The sequence below is a fragment of the Neovison vison genome, chromosome 1 (assembly GCF_020171115.1).
Source record: "Neovison vison isolate M4711 chromosome 1, ASM_NN_V1, whole genome shotgun sequence".
Lineage (NCBI taxonomy): Eukaryota > Metazoa > Chordata > Mammalia > Carnivora > Mustelidae > Neogale > Neogale vison.
In genome coordinates, this window is record NC_058091.1 from 111,585,453 (window position 1) to 111,602,312 (window position 16,860).

A 16,860-nucleotide genomic window follows, 5' to 3' on the forward strand; every position below is an offset into this window, starting at 1 on the left:
TAGTTCTTTTCTTCTACTGATTAGATTTTCTGTTTCTGTAAAGTTTCATGACCACAGACATAGACAGAAGGAGAAAATAAGCAACATTTGTTGAAAATAAATGAGAAATGTGATTAAAATTTGTAGGGCCAATTAACTAAATATGCATCAAATTAAAACCAGAGGTTTTATGAAGAGAAGAGTCCTTACTTGTACATTTTTATGTTCCCTTTAGGCACTTTTTGGAGAGTGTGGAAAGTTTTATAGTGAATCCTGAGACATACTTTTAAAGTCATTTAAAGTCCCAATTTAATATAGTAAATTAGTTATCCAGACCAAAATTATGAGCTCAAATTGGGTCTTGGTTACCTAAGTGGTAACAGGTAGAGCAGGAAGTTGCTGGAAAATCATACCAAATCATACAAGATAAATGGACTATTTTGGTGTTAATCGTGTTTCATTCTAATATGACTTTTAGATTTGTCGACTTGGAAACTTCTTAAGATAACAGAATAGCTAATTATTAAATCTGGAGAGAATGAATCTGATAGACCTTGGGGTGGACACAGGAAACTAGTCCCATTGTTTCTGGGTGTCATTTTTCTTACAGTTTTTATTGTTTTCAGAAATATTAGAGTCGTACCCATTTTTTTTTCAAGAGAATTTTTTTGTTTTAAAAATTATATGTTGGGGCACCTGGGTGGCTCAGTCAGTTAAGTCTCTGCCTTCAGCTCAGCTCATGATCCCAGGGTCCTGGGCTGGAGCCCCAGTGGGGCTCCCTGCTCAGTGGGGAACCTACTTCTCCCTCTTCCTCTGGTGCTTCCCCTGCTTGTGCGGTCTCTCTCTCTCTCTCTCTGTCAAATAAATAAATAAAATCTTTTTAAAAATTGTGTATGTTTAGTATAGAAAACTTGGAAAATACAGCCAAATTCAAAGAAGGAAATAATTATCAACTGTCTCACCACAATAACTAACCACTGACAATCTTTTAGTTTTTTATCCTGACAATACTTTTCCAAGCATATATGATTTGTAGCATACAAAGTAATGTGTGAATCCTTCCACCTAAATTGCAAATTCAGAGTTAGAAAATTACAAGTTTATAAAATTACAAGTTCACAGTTATAGACCATGGTGAGGAGCCTGGTAAATGATGTGGAGAGGAAGGGATGCATTTATTTATCCTCCCTGTCTGGATTTATTTTTGAGAGAAAAAAAGTTCATTGCTTTGTAACTAAGTTTCACTTCATGTTATCCCACATGTTCTGAACCCACTTATGGCTTATGTATAAAATTCACCACTTGTCTGTTACAATGGAGGCGTTTTTAATAACTTTAAAGGACAAGGGACTTTAAAGACCAAGACTAGTGTATACTTTAATTAAATATATACCATCCTGGAGTATAAAAAGAATTTATTTTCTACTTTTACATGACTTTACAATCATCTTGTTGGGAGTAAACGAGTTCTAAAAGTTCACATTGTTTGCTTTTGTTAAAAATTTTGTTCCACCAACACGTACACAGATGTAATATGTATAACTATTTTATTTTAACTAGGCAGTTACTGTGAATGTTTGGGATTACTGTACTCATCATAAAGTCATTTATAATAGCTTCAGAATTCCTCAACACACCAACATTTTAGTGTATTTCTAGCGTGTTCTCAGTGTGATAAAACACATCGGAGGCCTAGTAAAAGAGCAAAGGCATTCTAAACGTTCATCCCTAGTTTGGTGGGAGCCTGTATTTGGGAGGTTAGAATGTTTGGAATTGACTCTACTCATTTTTCTGAATTGTAGTGTCCAGAGCAGGATGGCTATGGAAGTGCTGCATCATCATTGTTACCTGCTCACGCCAGTAGAATATCTGCCTACCTGCCAGCAACGCAGGAACTTCAAGACCGGTGCCAGTGCATTCCAAACAAGGTTTGCTAGTTTCAATCTATGCCCACGGAAAAGCCACTACACAGAGTGAGCCAAGCCCCTTGGATGTGGCCCCGGTGCACAGAATGGGTCTTGACCTTTAGTGCTAGTTGAATCAAATACATAAGCCACTCCGTCACTGGGTGTGGGTTAAGAGAAGGGAATTGGGAATAGGATTTCCTAGATTTTTTTTTTCTTTTCTGGATAGTTCTAGAGCCATCAGACTTTCTTTCCAGGCTGTGAATTAGAATGGATAGAAAGATAAAGGGGGGAGGGGGGACCCACCTGTACAGCAGACAAATAACAAGTAATTAACATGTGTTGGGAATAGGCTTCCGTTCTGGGAACTCACAGTTGAAGAAAACAGTGCCTGCTCTTTAACACATACACAAGGTACTCTATATAGTGTTTCTTTGTTGGTTACTGATACTGTAGGAAATAGGAAGAGAATATTACTTTAAGAATTTGCTTCATTTGTGCCGGTATGGTGCCCTGGTGAGGAAGAGTGGTCCTGTGGACCTTCATGAACTTCATTTCTGAATGTTAACAGCAGTCTTGAGGCAGTGCTACAAGGAGGCTAAGAGATTTCTTGATGGTTTTCCTCTATGCCCATAGGAAAGAGGAAAAGAAAAAAGGAAAGAGGAAAAGGAAAGGAAAGAGGAAAAGAAAAAACTAGCCTTGGTTCCTAGAGCAGAATGTTCCCTAGTACTGTGCCTTACTACATGCCCTTAGAGACTTAACACATTCAGCTTCCACTTCACTCCTGGCTGGAAGAGTAGAGATAGGGGTGAGGTAAAAGTTGAGAGGAACATTACATTTCTTCTGGCAACCAAAATTGTATGTAAGCTCCGTGAGAAAAGCAAGTACAAGTTGCAGAGGCCATAGAGGAGCATCACCTGTTCCAGTTGGTGGAAAGTCTCATAGAGGAGATGATGTCAAATGGCATTTGGGAGAGAGAGAGTACTGAGCCTCCTGAGAAGGGAAGGGCATTCTAGCAGAGGAACCAACATGAGCTCAGAGGAGAGTAAAGCTTTATCCTACTATGGTCACCTTCACATTTGTAAACTATTAGTCTTCAGCTCAAGGTGGTAGAATGTTTGATAACACAATTCATTTTTGCTCAGGGAGAAGCAGGATTGCCAGGAACTCCAGGCTCACCTGGCCAGAAAGGAGATAAAGGAGAACCGGTAAGATACCTCAAAATACTGTAAGGATGAAAGTGGATTTGTCCAAAAGTGACTTTAAAATGCATCTATTTCCTATCTCGATGTCCCAGACAAATGCACATTTCTGTTAAAGTCTATCAAGGACTATATTTAAAGGCTGATTGCTGAAATAAAGAAGACTACATCAGCATTCAAAATTTCCTTTTGAGTTCCTATTGGAACTAAAATTTGAAAAGATGTGGAAACCCAAATCTTTGTATCTATAAACTATAAGCAAAATTATGAAGCAAGAAAGTTTATTTTTTAGTTGTGCCCTAGCCTACTCTAGGATTCTGTTCTCCAGATACTTAAAACTCTTATTTCTCTTATGTGCTGATGGATCCCCACTAAACATTCTTTTTTAGCTTCCTATCATTTATTTATTTATCTATTTTTTAAATAAAATTTTACCCTCTTCACCCATTTCTCCAACCTCCACTCCCTAATTCTGGCAACCACAAATCTGTTCTCTTTATCTGAGTTTGGTTTCCTCTCCTCTTCTCTTCTCTTCTTCTCTTCTCTTCTCTCTTCTCTTCTCTTTTCTCTTCCCTTCCCTTCCCTTCCCTTATCTTCCCTTATCTTCCCTTCTCTCTTCTCTTCACTTCTCCTCTCCCCCTCCCCTCCCCTCCTCTTCTCTTCCTCCCTCCCTCCCTCTCCCTCTCTCTCTCTCTTTTTCTTCTCTCCACATATAAGAGAGATCATATAGCATTGGTCTTTCATACTGTTTATGCCTTTGAGGTCCATCCATGTTGTCATAAATGGCAAAATTTTATTGTCTTTCATGGCTGAATAATATTCCAGTGTGTGTGTATGTGTGTGTGCTTGTATGTGTATCACATCTTCCTTATCCATTCATTCACTGATGGACACTTAAATTGTTCCCATATCTTGGCTACTGTAGATATTGCTGCAATGAATATGGAGGTGCATTTATCTTTTCGAGTTAATGTTTTTATTTTCTTCAAATAAATACACAACAGTGGAATTGCTGGATATTCTATTTTTAATTTTTTGGAGAATGTCCATACTGTTCTCCATAATGGCTATACAGTTTCTTTGTGGAAAGTTTCTCTTTCTACACACCCTCATGAACACATGGTATTGCTTGTATTTTTAATAACAGCCATTCTAACGGATGTGAGGTGATATCTCATTATTATTTTGATTTGTTATTTCCTTGATGATTAATGATATTGAGCACCTTTTCATGTACCAGTTAGTCATCTATATGTCTTCTTTGAAAAATGTCTATTCAGGTCTTCTGCCCATTTTTTAATTGGATTTTCAATTTTTTTGTGGTTGAATTATATAAGTTCTTTATATATTTGGATATTAGTCCTTTGTCAGATATGTGAATTATGTATTTTTTTCCATTCACTACATTGTCTTTTGATTTTTTGCTGGTTTCCTTTGCTGTGCAGGAGCTTTTTAGCATGGTATACTTCCACTTATTTATTTTTCCTTTTGGTGTCAGATTTAAAAGTTATCACCAAGACCTATGTCAAGGAGCCTAGTGCCTAGAAAGTGTTTTTTTTTTTTTTCTAGGAGTTTTATAGTTTCAGGTCTTTAATCTATTTTGAATTAATTTTGTAACATAGTGTAAGATAGTGGTCAAATTTTATTATTTTGCCTGTAACTGTCCAGTTTTTGCAATACCATTTATTGGCGAGAGTGTCATTTCCTCATTTTATATTGTTGGCTCCTTTGTCATAAATTAATTGACCACTTATGCATGGGTTTAATTATTGTTTCTCTATTCTGTTCCATTATTTATGTGTTTATTTTGTTGCCAATATTCTACTGTTTTAATTACTATAGCTTTGTGATATCATTTGAAATCAGGGAGCATGAATCCTCTAGATTTGTTTTTCTTTCTCAAGATTGCTTTGGTTACTGGGTTGGTTATTTGTTTGTTTGTTTGTTTGTTATTGTGGTTCCATACAAATTTTAGAATGATTTCTTCTATTTCTTTGAAAAATGCCATTTTGATAGGGATTGCATTGTATCTATAGATTGTTTTGGGTAGTATGGATATTTGAACAATACTGATTCTTCTAATCCATGAGCATAGAATATCTTTCTATTTGTGTCTTCAGTTTCTTTTATTAATGTCTTATAGTTTTCAGTATATGTATCTGTCACCTCCTTGGTTAAATTTATTCCTAAAAATTCTACTCTTTCTGATACAAATATAATTAAGATTTTTTTTCTTTTTCTGGTTCTTCACCATTAGTACATAGAAACACTATAGATTTTTGTGTCTTGGTTTTGTGCTCTGCAACCTTACCGAGTTTGTTAATTAGTTCTAACATTTTTTTTTTATGAATTCTTCATGGTTTTCTCTATATAAAATCATGTCATCTTCAAATAGTGGGAGTTTCACTTATCCCCTTCCAATCCGGATGCCTTTTCTTTCTTTTTCATACCTATTGTCTTGTCTAAGACTTCCAATACTATGTTGAATGGTAGAGATGGTAAAATTTATATTTATTTATTATAGATTTTATTTATTTATTTGACAGAGATCACAGACAGGCAGGCAGAGAGAGTGAGAGGGAAGCAGGCTCCCTGCTGAGCAGAGAGCCTGATGCGGGACTCGATCCCAGGATCCTGGGATCATGACCTGAGCCGAAGGCAGAGGCTTTAACCCACTGAGCCACTCAGGCACCCCAAACTTTCAGCTTGTCACCATTGAGTATGATGTTAGCTGTGGGCATGTCATACATAGACATTATTATGTTGAGGTACTTTCCCTCTATAAACACTCTTGAGAGTTTTTATCATATCTGAATGTTGTCAAATACTTTTCCTGTATCTATTGAGATGATCATATATGATTTTTATCCTTCATTTCATTAATGTGATGTATTATATTGAACCATCCTTGCGTGCCTATAGTAAATCCCGCTTGATCATGGTGCAAACTTTTAATAAATTGTTGAATTCTGTTTTCTAATACTTTGTGTTTTTTCATCTATGTTCATCAGGGATATTAGCCTGTAATTCTCTTTATTTGTGGCATACTTGTCTAATTTTGATATCAAGGTTATGCTGTCCTCATAAAATGAGTTTGGAAGAGTTCTCTATTATTCTGTTTTTGGGAAGAGTTTTAGAAGAATTGATATTTATTCTTCTTCGAATGTAGGGTAGAATTCACCAGTGAAGCTCTCTGATCCTATAGTTTTGTTTATTGGGATATTTTTGATTAATGACTCAATCTCATTATTAATTAGTCTGCTCGGGTTTTCTGTTTATTATGATTCAGTCTTGGTAGGAGGTATGTTTCTAGGGATTTATCCATTTCTTCTATAATATCTATATATGCTGTCCAGTTTGTTGACATAATCATTGTTCATGGTAGTCTAATGATCCCATATGTTTCTGTGGTATCAATTTAACTTCTTTTTCATTTTTCATTTTGATTTTGATTTTGAAATCATTTTTTTTTCTTGATGAGTCTACTTAAGAGTTGTCAATTTTGTTTCTCTTGCAAAGAACCACCTCTTAGTTTCAGTGATCTCTATTTTGTTTTTAGTTTCTGTTTATTTCTGCAGTACTCTTTGTTCTTTCTTTCCTTCTACTAACTTTGGGCTTTGTTGTTTTGGCCTTTTTCTTTTTCCCCTAGTTCCTTGAGGTGTAAATTTGAGCTGTTTATTTGAGACTTTTCTTGTTACTTGTTGTAGGTGTTTATCACTATGAATTTCACTCTTAACAATTAATTGCTTTTGCTATATCCCACAATTTGTTATGCTGTCTTTACATTTTTATTTGTTGCAGGTATTTTTTATTTCTCTTCTGATTTTTATTTGATCCATTGATTATTCAGTTGCATGTTGTTTAATGTCCACTTATTTGTGAATTTTCCAGGTTTTTATCTTGTTACTAATTTCAAGTTTCATACCATTGTAGTTGGAAGGGATGCTTGATATGATTTCAGTTTCTTAATTTTTTTTTCTCTCAAGTTTTTTTTTTTGGTATTTTTAAAGATTATTTGACAGTTTATTTATTTATTTATTGACAAGTAATAAACTAGTACTTTTTTTTTCAATTTATTTATTTTCAGAAAAACAGTATTCATTATTTTTTCACCACACCCAGTGCTCCATGCAAGCCGTGCCCTCTATAATACCCACCACCTGGTACCCCAACCTCCCACCCCCCCGCCACTTCAAACCCCTCAGACTGTTTTTCAGAGTCCATAGTCTCTCATGGTTCACCTCCCCTTCCAATTTACCCAAATTCCCTTCTCCTCTCTAACGCCCCTTGTCCTCCATGCTATTGGTTATGCTCCACAAATAAGTGAAACCATATGATAATTGACTCTCTCTGCTTGACTTATTTCACTCAGCATAATCTCTTCCAGTCCCGTCCATGTTGCTACAAAAGTTGGATATTCATCCTTTCTGATGGAGGCATAATATTCCATAGTGTATATGGACCACATCTTCCTTCTCTCAAGTTTTTATTTAAATTCTAGTTAGTTAACATATAGGGTAATATTGGTTTTAGGAGTAGAATTCAGTGATTCATCACCTCTATATAACACCCAATGTTCACCACAATAATCGCCCTCCTTAGTACTCATCACCCACATAACCCATTTAGCTCATTCCAAACCTACCTCCCTCCATTAACCCTCAGTTTGTTCTTTGTAGTTAAGTGTGTTGTGTGGTTTGCTTCTTTCTCTTTTTTCTTCCCTATGTTCTTCTGTTTTGTTTCTTAAATTCTACATATGAGTGAAACCATATACTCTTTGTCTTTCTCTGACTGACTTATTTCACATAGCATAATATACTCTAGCTCCATCCACATCATTGCAAATGGTAAGGGCTCATTCTTTCTGATGGCTGAGTAATATTTGTGTGTGTGTGTGTGTGTGTGTGTGTGTATGTGTGTATACCATATTCTTTATCCATTCATCAGTCAATGGACCTTTGGACTCTTTTCATAATTTGGCTGTTGATAGTGCTGTAATAAACACGGGGGTGCATGAGCCCCTTTGAATCAATATTTTTGTATCTTTTTGGTAAATACTCATCATCAGGGGAATACAGTTTCTTAAATTTATTAAGATTGGCTTTGTGGACTAACATTTGATCTATCTTTTTAAAAATTTTATTTATTTATTTGAAACAGAGATAGAGACAGAGATAGTGACAGAGCTAATGAGAGAAAGCAGGAGTAGGGAAGAGAGGGAGAAGCAGGTTCCCCCTGAACAGGGAGCCCTGATGTGGGTCTTGGTCCTAGAACCCTGATATCATGACTGAGCCAAAAGTTTAACTGACTGAGCCACCCAGGTGCCCCACATTTGATCTCTCATAAAAAATGTTATGTGCACTTGAGAAGAATATATATTTTGTTGCTTTGCATGGAATGTTCTGATCCTGGTGGGTAATGCTTTCACTTTATTCTTGAATTCATTTTGCTTGTATCTGGTTGAGGGTTCTTGCATCTATTTTTATCAGGAATATTGGCGTATAATTTACTTTTTTTGTGACTTCTCTTGTCTGCTGATAGGTTCCCACTGAAGATTCTTCCTTATCTCCCAACCCTTTTCCTAAACAGCACACCTTTATTGAACTAATTTTAGGCAATATCCCATGCTTAGAGATTTGCCTTTCCCTTCTCCCTACCATATCAAAACTTAAGTGTTCCATTTTCCACTTTTTAATGTCATGTCTTTTGTTAGCTAATTAGATAAATTCATTTGTGCTAAGCTTAGGAGTTGATTTTTTTTCGCCTTTCCAAGGTGAAACAGATTTGAATGCCATTCATGCCTTAACTTGGAAGTCCATTGTTCTAAACTAGCAGCATAATCAAAAGTTAAGAGACTGATGTCTGAGCAATGACTGATCCTTCAAAGTTGCAGAGCAAGCTTCAACAAAGGCTTCATAGGCATTTGACTCCCAAAGGAAAGTCTGCTCATTGTAGCTTGCATGGGAACTTTAAGCACCTAAGCAAGTGTTTGAGAGAATTTTGAGGTATGATGGAACATTTATTTTTGAACTTCAAATCAAATTACTTGGAATATGTTACTTAAGGCCATTATATGAAAATATAAAATAATTAAATAATATCTAATCCTAAAGACTAGACTTAAATCAAACTAAACATATAAATCCTTTTAACAATAGCTAGTATTTATTGAGAACTATGTGCCAGACACTGGGAAGAGTATTTTAGATATGTAATTTTTCTGATTCTTAAAACTCTTTGTATTAAGTATTGGCATTACCATTTCACAGAAGGCAAAACTGAAGTTCAGGGAGGTTAAATTGTTGCCCAACGGCACATGGTGAGTGGTCAAGCTAGGATCAGAATCTAGATATGTCAAGTCCAGTCTGGATTTTGAAGGTTGCTCTATTTTCTAAAAGCTCTTCAGTATTATTTGTGTTCTTTGATTATGGTATTTCCACTTGAAATATCTTGTTTTATCCTAATAACTTCATAAAGAATTTCAACCCAGTATTTTTTATCCTCATTTTGCAGCTGAGAGAACCATGCATGGGTAGAATGGTGTGCCCACGGTAACATAATTAAGAGGACTCATAAAGTAGAAAGATCTGGATTAATCCCAACTCTTCTGAGGTTAGCAGTGTGAGCTTGGCCAAGCCACCCAGTCTTTTCATGCTTCATTTCCCTCATCTGTAAATGAGAGTGTGTCATCTACCAGTTCTACCTACATCATAAGGTTGACACAAAGTACTTTGAAAACGATTATCTGTCTTACTTGTTGGTGATTGTGATGTGATACATATTAACATTTTTTAAGTTGACTTTCCCGTTCTTTGACTTACCAGTTCTATCAACTTAAGATTATTGGCATAGGAAGAAATTTCACATGTCAGTTTCAGAAGGAGTAAAATATTTTAAAAATATCCCTGTCTCTTTTTAAAAACATTAAGTAAATGTTAAAAAAAATTATTAAATCACATTTAGATGATTTTTTTTAAAGTTTAGGCACTACAACTCTCTTGTTAGAGGTGTTAGAGCATATGTCATTTAAAGACTCATTCTTTCCTCCATACTCTTCAATCATACAGTAGATACCTCTTTCAACATCTAAATATTCATTTTTCTTTTATTCATTAATATATTAGCAACTATTTATTGAGTTCCTATTATTATAACAAAAAGTGTGCTAAGTTCTGGACCTATAGCAGTAGTGAGAAAACGAGGCTTACTCTCACTGAATTTACAATCTAGTGATTATTTGTTCAAGGAGTCTTCCTTCCCTTTGTGGGAAAAAAAAGCAGTAGAAAATGACTAAGAAGGAATTAGTAAAAATGAAATTATTAGCAAATTTATTGTATTCCAAATCTATAAAATACACAAAAATGTACCTTAGGGTTACAGTGTATTATGTAACTTCCATTTAAGATAAGTTTTTAAAATATTAACATTGGTTTTAAATTCCAGACTACACAAAACTCATAGCTGCAAGTGATTTTAGTGGCAAGGTAAAAACAGCTGGGATAAAATAAATTGATGATCTACAAAACAAGACAAAAAATTAATTCATTTTTCAATACACTTTATTTTTTCAATGCAAGCACCAGCATTTGATTAAACCAGCATAACACTTGCTGTGTAATTATGACTTCAGATGACTATGGCTATGAATGTGTTCTGCTTTCTGGCACTCGTAATAAACGTAGATGTATTGTTTCATTTTAAGGAGTTAATGATGAGTCTGTTCCTGTTCTTATTGTACTGTACGATCCTGCAACTTTAATGTGCAATAAATAAAAATGACTTTCCTTGTGTTTAAGTCTGCTATATATTTTCATTATTAGACTAGGTGCACAAAATAATGCCTGCATAGCTTGAAGATTGAAAGTCATTTTGCTCTAAGGTATATTGAATAGTTAATTTCATGAAATGATCAGAAGTGCAGTGTTGCTAAAGGAACCAGACATTCTCAAGGTTTTCCTTTTGGTGTATAAAACTGAGAAAGGATATTTAGGACAGTACATGTGGGACAGTATATTAGAAGGCTTACCTCTCTAGAGTCTGAACCACTTGAGACTGAATCCCATCCACCTCTTACTTGCTTTGGAAGTAGTCCTTAATAATACCTAGTCAGTAGTTTATTGTGAAGAAGTAATACAATAAAATGTATGTAAGATACATAGTGCCAGAAACTCACACATAATACAGACTGAAAAAATATGTTTCCTCTGCTTTCCTGTCTATAGTATACTTGTTCACATATTGAGGAACAGGTGGAAATAATTCTTTTAGTTTGAGTTGAGTTTCTTATGTGACTTGGCCGAAAACAAATTAATCTTCATCTGTAAGATAATCCCTTTGAATTTATAATTGATTAAATATTTTAGTATATAAAAATCTTAATGTGTTATTGTATGCTACTTGTAGTAAATGTTAATAAGTTATTGATAGTTAATTTCTTGAAAAGGTCACTTAATGACTTAAGTATTTCATCAAAGCTATGTCTTCTGTTCCCAACATTATTTGGCAATGAATAATCATGTGAGTAAATCCTTCCCCATCTGGGTCAAAACCCACCCATGTCTTCCTGTCTCTCTCACGATAAACACTGAAGCTCTCTCCATGGCTCCAGATAATGTGTAGCGCTCTCTCCATCCCACTGTCCACTCCCTATATGGTGTCCTACCCTCTTCCCTTGTTCTATCCTGCTCCAGGATCTTCATGCCAGGTTACATCTACGTGGGGCTTCCTCAGATCTCTTCCTCAGAGAGAGCCACTTGGCTCTCTCCTTCACACCATTTAGAAATCTCAGAAATCACTTTAAAATAGAAAGGCCTAGTCTGAAGTCTTTATATAAAAGCATCTCTTCATTCCACATCTATCTTCTTTCTTAGCACTTTTAGTATCACCTGACTTGTTTGCATTATGCATCTATTCATTTCCCCCACTAGAATAGGAATTTTGGGAGCAGCATACATGAGCAGCACATAATAGGAGTTGAATAAATGAACGAACACCTGAGAGAAAGTCTAAGTCAGCCACTCAGCTGTTTCTAGAACCTATAAATTTGATGCCCCAATTTCCCAGGGAACTTTGCCAAGCAGGGCAAAGAGTCAGTTTGCAGAGGAAGAGCTAGATATGTTGAATCATCAAGGACTGTTACTCACTAGTGTTCTATACTATACTTTTTCTTCTAGAAAACAAAGTGAACTGATTCGTTTTAGCTATATATTGCTAATTAGCAATGCCTGGGTGGCTCAGTGGGTTAAAGCCTCTGCCTTCGGCTCAGATCATAATCCCAGGATCCTGGGATTGAGCCCTGCATTGGGCTTTCTGCTCAGCAGGGAGCCTGCTTCCCCCTCTCTCTCTCTGCCTGCCTCTTTGCCTACTTGTGATCTCTGTCAAATAAATAAATAAAATCTTTTAAAAAAATATTTGGGAAGAAAACGAGTTTGGGCTTTATTTAATTTTTATCTTTACTTGTCTATATTCTCATCCATGCTTCATTCATCTGATTTACTGCCCTTTTTTTCTTTTCATAAAAATGATGACCCTTTTCATGGAGTAAGATGGTTTGAAATTCAACCATTGCATGGATTTGAACACCTAGATGTGATTAGTATTCTGTATTAGAGCCCTTAATCAAATCAGCTCATTTGTCCAAGAATAAACTCTAGATGACATTATTTGAAATAACAATTAATACTTTTCTTTCATTTCAATTTGATTATTGTAATTTTCTGAATCTTTTAATGCCCCCCACCTTTTTTTTTTAAGCAAATGTAGTTAGCAACCTAATTTCTTAGCAACCACATTACTTTCTCAATTCTTTAAGACCCTAGCTAATACCCTTATCCACTTCAAAGTTGAAATTCTGTGAGAGTTTTATAAAATAGCAGCTCAATTTCAATGTCCCTGAACCTAAGGTCTGAGCTCTATTTGGGGAATAATTTTCCAGTTTATGTTTGAATTATTATCTTCCACATATCCAGTTAATTTCCCCCAAACTATAGGCTTCATGAAATGACTGCTTTGCTGATATACTTCTAAAGAAAATCAAAACAATTTAAAATGGAATAAGTTAATTTACCTCTTTAGTCAGAAACTTTTGTATTGATTCCTTTCCCCTCCTTCAGATATCGGTATATGGTAGTTTCCATTTTGAATAGTCTAATGTATTAAGTCAGGGATTACTGGTGAGTTTCCCTTTATTTTCTTTTCAATCTGACATTACTCACCTGCTCATTCTATAAATTCAAAATATGTTGTCAATTTCTTTGAAAGAAGGGATATCTTCCCTTAGTAGAAGCTCTTAGAGGTAGAATTTAATATTGACTTTTGACCTATGTCAATATAAAATAAATATTTCTCTATTTTTTCTAATCTAATATTGAATATATTTTATTTATTTTGTTTTGTATCCATTTTTGTATCAATTTTATTTTTATGTCAATTTTACCCAGCCTGATGTAATCTCATCTAATTTATAGGAATTTGAAGTTAAAATTTACTTGTATACCTTAAATCTGAAATGAACATATATCAGTGTAATAATAGCATTATATAGTCACAAAATTCTGATATATTTCTTAAAATCTCTACCACACATTAGTGAAACTCATTAGAAAGTTGATTTATTTTCTACCATTTCGAGGATAAATCATTAGATTGAATTTGTGGTAGAGCCATTAAGGCAGATATCAGTAACACATCAACTTCATTGAGAATATTTTTTCCCATTTAAATGGAAAAGCAGGGAAGTTAACAATTGGGTTGGCCCAGCTGTGGGATTTTTCCTAGAGGATATAATGGAAGATCAGGTACATTAATGAAACAAATACGGATACCTTAGAGTCTAAAATTTCATGACTTGCTTGAGTTGAAAGCGTTAGGTATTAGTTAAGATAAAAGCAATAGAATCATTCTTTATCTTTGATAAATGTAAAAGAGATGACAAAGCTGAACTACATATATCTGTGTGGAGAATGTTTAGTTTTAGTTTTGATTAGCATTTTGATATTTATTACTTATTAACTTTTTGATAAATTATTGTCAAAAGTATAGTTTAATGACTTGTGGACAATACAAAGAAGGGAACTCAGTAAACAAACTTTTGTGCGAGCAGAAGCAGCATATCTATGAAATGGTAGATTCTCTTTGACATTAGCACTTCACTTCCTAAAAGCATTTCTGTATTTTAGGGTTCAGGTGGTATGAAAGGTGAATTTGGTACTCTTGGAATTCCTGGGGAAAAGGTGTGTGCATTTGCCGTTTGATTAAGCTTTGAGGCTCGTGTAAAAGTTTGTACTGGGTAGGGAGACAAAATATATGGAACCAGTATGATAGCTCAGGGGCCAGCAAACTATGACTTTGCAGCAGGGCTGTTGAAAACACTAACTGGATGATTTTATAAATAACGTACTGGAGTACAATCACACTCATTTGTTTTCATATTGTCTGAGGCTGTTTTTGTGCCATGTGGCAAGGTTAGGTATTTGTGGCAGAAATCACATGGCCTGCAAAGTCGAAAATATTTACTGTCTGATCCTTTGAAGAAAAAACTTGCTGACCCCTACTCTAGAACATTACCCATTATTCTGAGAGCCCCAAGGCTTCTGAGTGTTACTATATAACTTATGCTATAACACCTTTTAATAGATATTTCACTATAGACAGAGATTAAATAAACACTTAAAAATACAGTAGCACACCCTAAATTTAATCAAAATGCAAGAATATATTCAGTCCATCGATAAAATACTAAAACTATGGTATTTATCTCATAAAATGGTTGATTTTCACATTGTCTTTTCTAATAATGTAAAGATAATTCTATATGATGAATTTATTCATAAGAGGTTAGTGTTGTAGTTCAACATCTTATTTAAGTTCAGTTTTATTTTATAAATTTTTTTAGTTAAGTATAATTGACATACAGTTTTTTAAAAGATTTTATTTATTTGTCAGAGAGAGAGCACAAACGGGGGGAGTGGCAGGCCGAGGGAGAAGGAGGCTCCCCGCTGAGCAAGAGGCCAGTAGGAGACTCCATCCCAGGACCCTGAGATCATGACCTGAGCCAAAGGCAGAGGCTTAACTGACTGAACCACCCAGTCATCCCTAGTTGACAAGCAATGTTACATTAGTTACAGTGTACATTCGTTGTAATCAGGTGTACAACATAGTGATTCAATATCCACCACAAGTGTAGCTATCATTGTCATCATACAACACTACTACAATATCACTAACTATATTTCCTATGTTGTGCATTTTATTCCCGTGACTTATTCATTCGATATATTTGTTTTGTTTTTTTGTTTTTTTTTTTAATTTTAATTTTTATTTATTTGACAGAAAGAGATCACAAGTAGGCAGAGAGGCAGGCAGAGAGAGAGGAGGAAACAGGGTCCCCGCTGAGCAGAGAGCCCCATGTCGGGCTCAATCCCAAAACCCTGGGATCATGACCTGAGCCAAAGGCAGAGGCTTAACGCACTGAGCCACCCAGGCACCCCGATATATTTAAGTTTTTATAGAAACTTTAAAAATTGCCATATTTGTAAATATAAACTGAAATTAGCTTGTCCTGGTTTTCATGATACATAAATGTGTGTGTATATGCACACACACATAACATAACTTAAACTGCTGAATTATTAAAGTTTCACTTGTTGCTGAGAAAATTCTCTTCTTCATTAAAATAAGTTTAGTATAGGTTTCTGTAGCTGTTTTAGCTGCACTAATTACCAAGTGAATCCATTGTGCCTCATTATCCAGGAGGCCTTGACCCTGTGGTTAACCTACAGTCACAAAAGTAACTGAAGCTGAAGTGGTAGGAGGTTCAGAAATTATCTGGCAGATATTTTCTGAGTCTTTCTTCAATGTGTCTGATTTCTGACTGCTTCATTCCTGCTGCTTTTTTCCTTTTAGGAATTATTCTTTTTTTTTTTCCTTTTAAGAATTATTTGATTAGGAATAATTAAGGAATGATTTAGGAATTAGCAAATTCCTCACTCCTCCTATAGTAGTGTAATTGTTGGATTCAGGAAACTCTTTGTTGAATGATGATATCTGGCTGCAAGTTAATGTTTATTTGGGCTGCTATCCTCTTGCTTAATTAAACTTGCTGATGACATTAATTGCAGATTCTTCATCATAAGTAAAATTCCTTCAAACACTTGTTCAAAAGACTAATTTCTTCAAAATTCCTTTTCCCCTAGAGAATACTACTGGCATCTATCTCCTAAGCAGGCTGCCATATTCCATATTTGTTTCAAACACTCATTCCACCAACCTCTTCCTAAAATACGTCATAATAATCTGATTGGATTTAAGATCATTGGGAGTTTTGAAATTACTTTGAATACGGGAACTTTTTTTATAGCCAAACATAGAATCACTGAAGTACTTGGACTATAAAATAGATTATAGATAATTAGAGTTCTTCACTATGGGGTGTAAAAATAAGACTCATGTAAGTTTACACAATAAGGTATGGGAAAGCAGGACAATTAGAAAATTCATGCAGCTTCCAGTGGAGCTGAGCATTGTATCAGCCTACACTGAGCTCTTGGATCCTTGTTTCACACATCTTCACAAATCCTCTGTAGTGGCCAATACCCTTCCAGTATCTATAGAATCATGAGTCTTTGGCCACAGCCTATCTTCAAGGTCACAGTCACTGGTGGTACCAGTTGTGCTTCTAACTTGTCCCTTCATTTAGCTGTTAAAGGTATAAAACTTTCATGAGTGCAGAAATGTCACATGAAAATTGTTTTTTCTCATTTCCATAATCCACAGGT

The 16,860-nt window shown here is 35.0% G+C and overlaps 1 protein-coding gene across 1 annotated transcript in view; it reads left to right on the forward strand.

Annotated features, from left to right (window-relative positions):
* COL19A1 (collagen type XIX alpha 1 chain) overlaps positions 1–16,860 on the forward strand; it is a 325,236-nt gene that overhangs the window by 56,272 nt on the left and 252,104 nt on the right. Inside the window, exons 8-9 of the mRNA XM_044253886.1 lie at positions 1,782–1,907; positions 3,029–3,091. Coding sequence (XP_044109821.1) covers positions 1,782–1,907; positions 3,029–3,091 — 189 coding nt within the window. The remainder of the gene's footprint in view (positions 1–1,781; positions 1,908–3,028; positions 3,092–16,860) is intronic.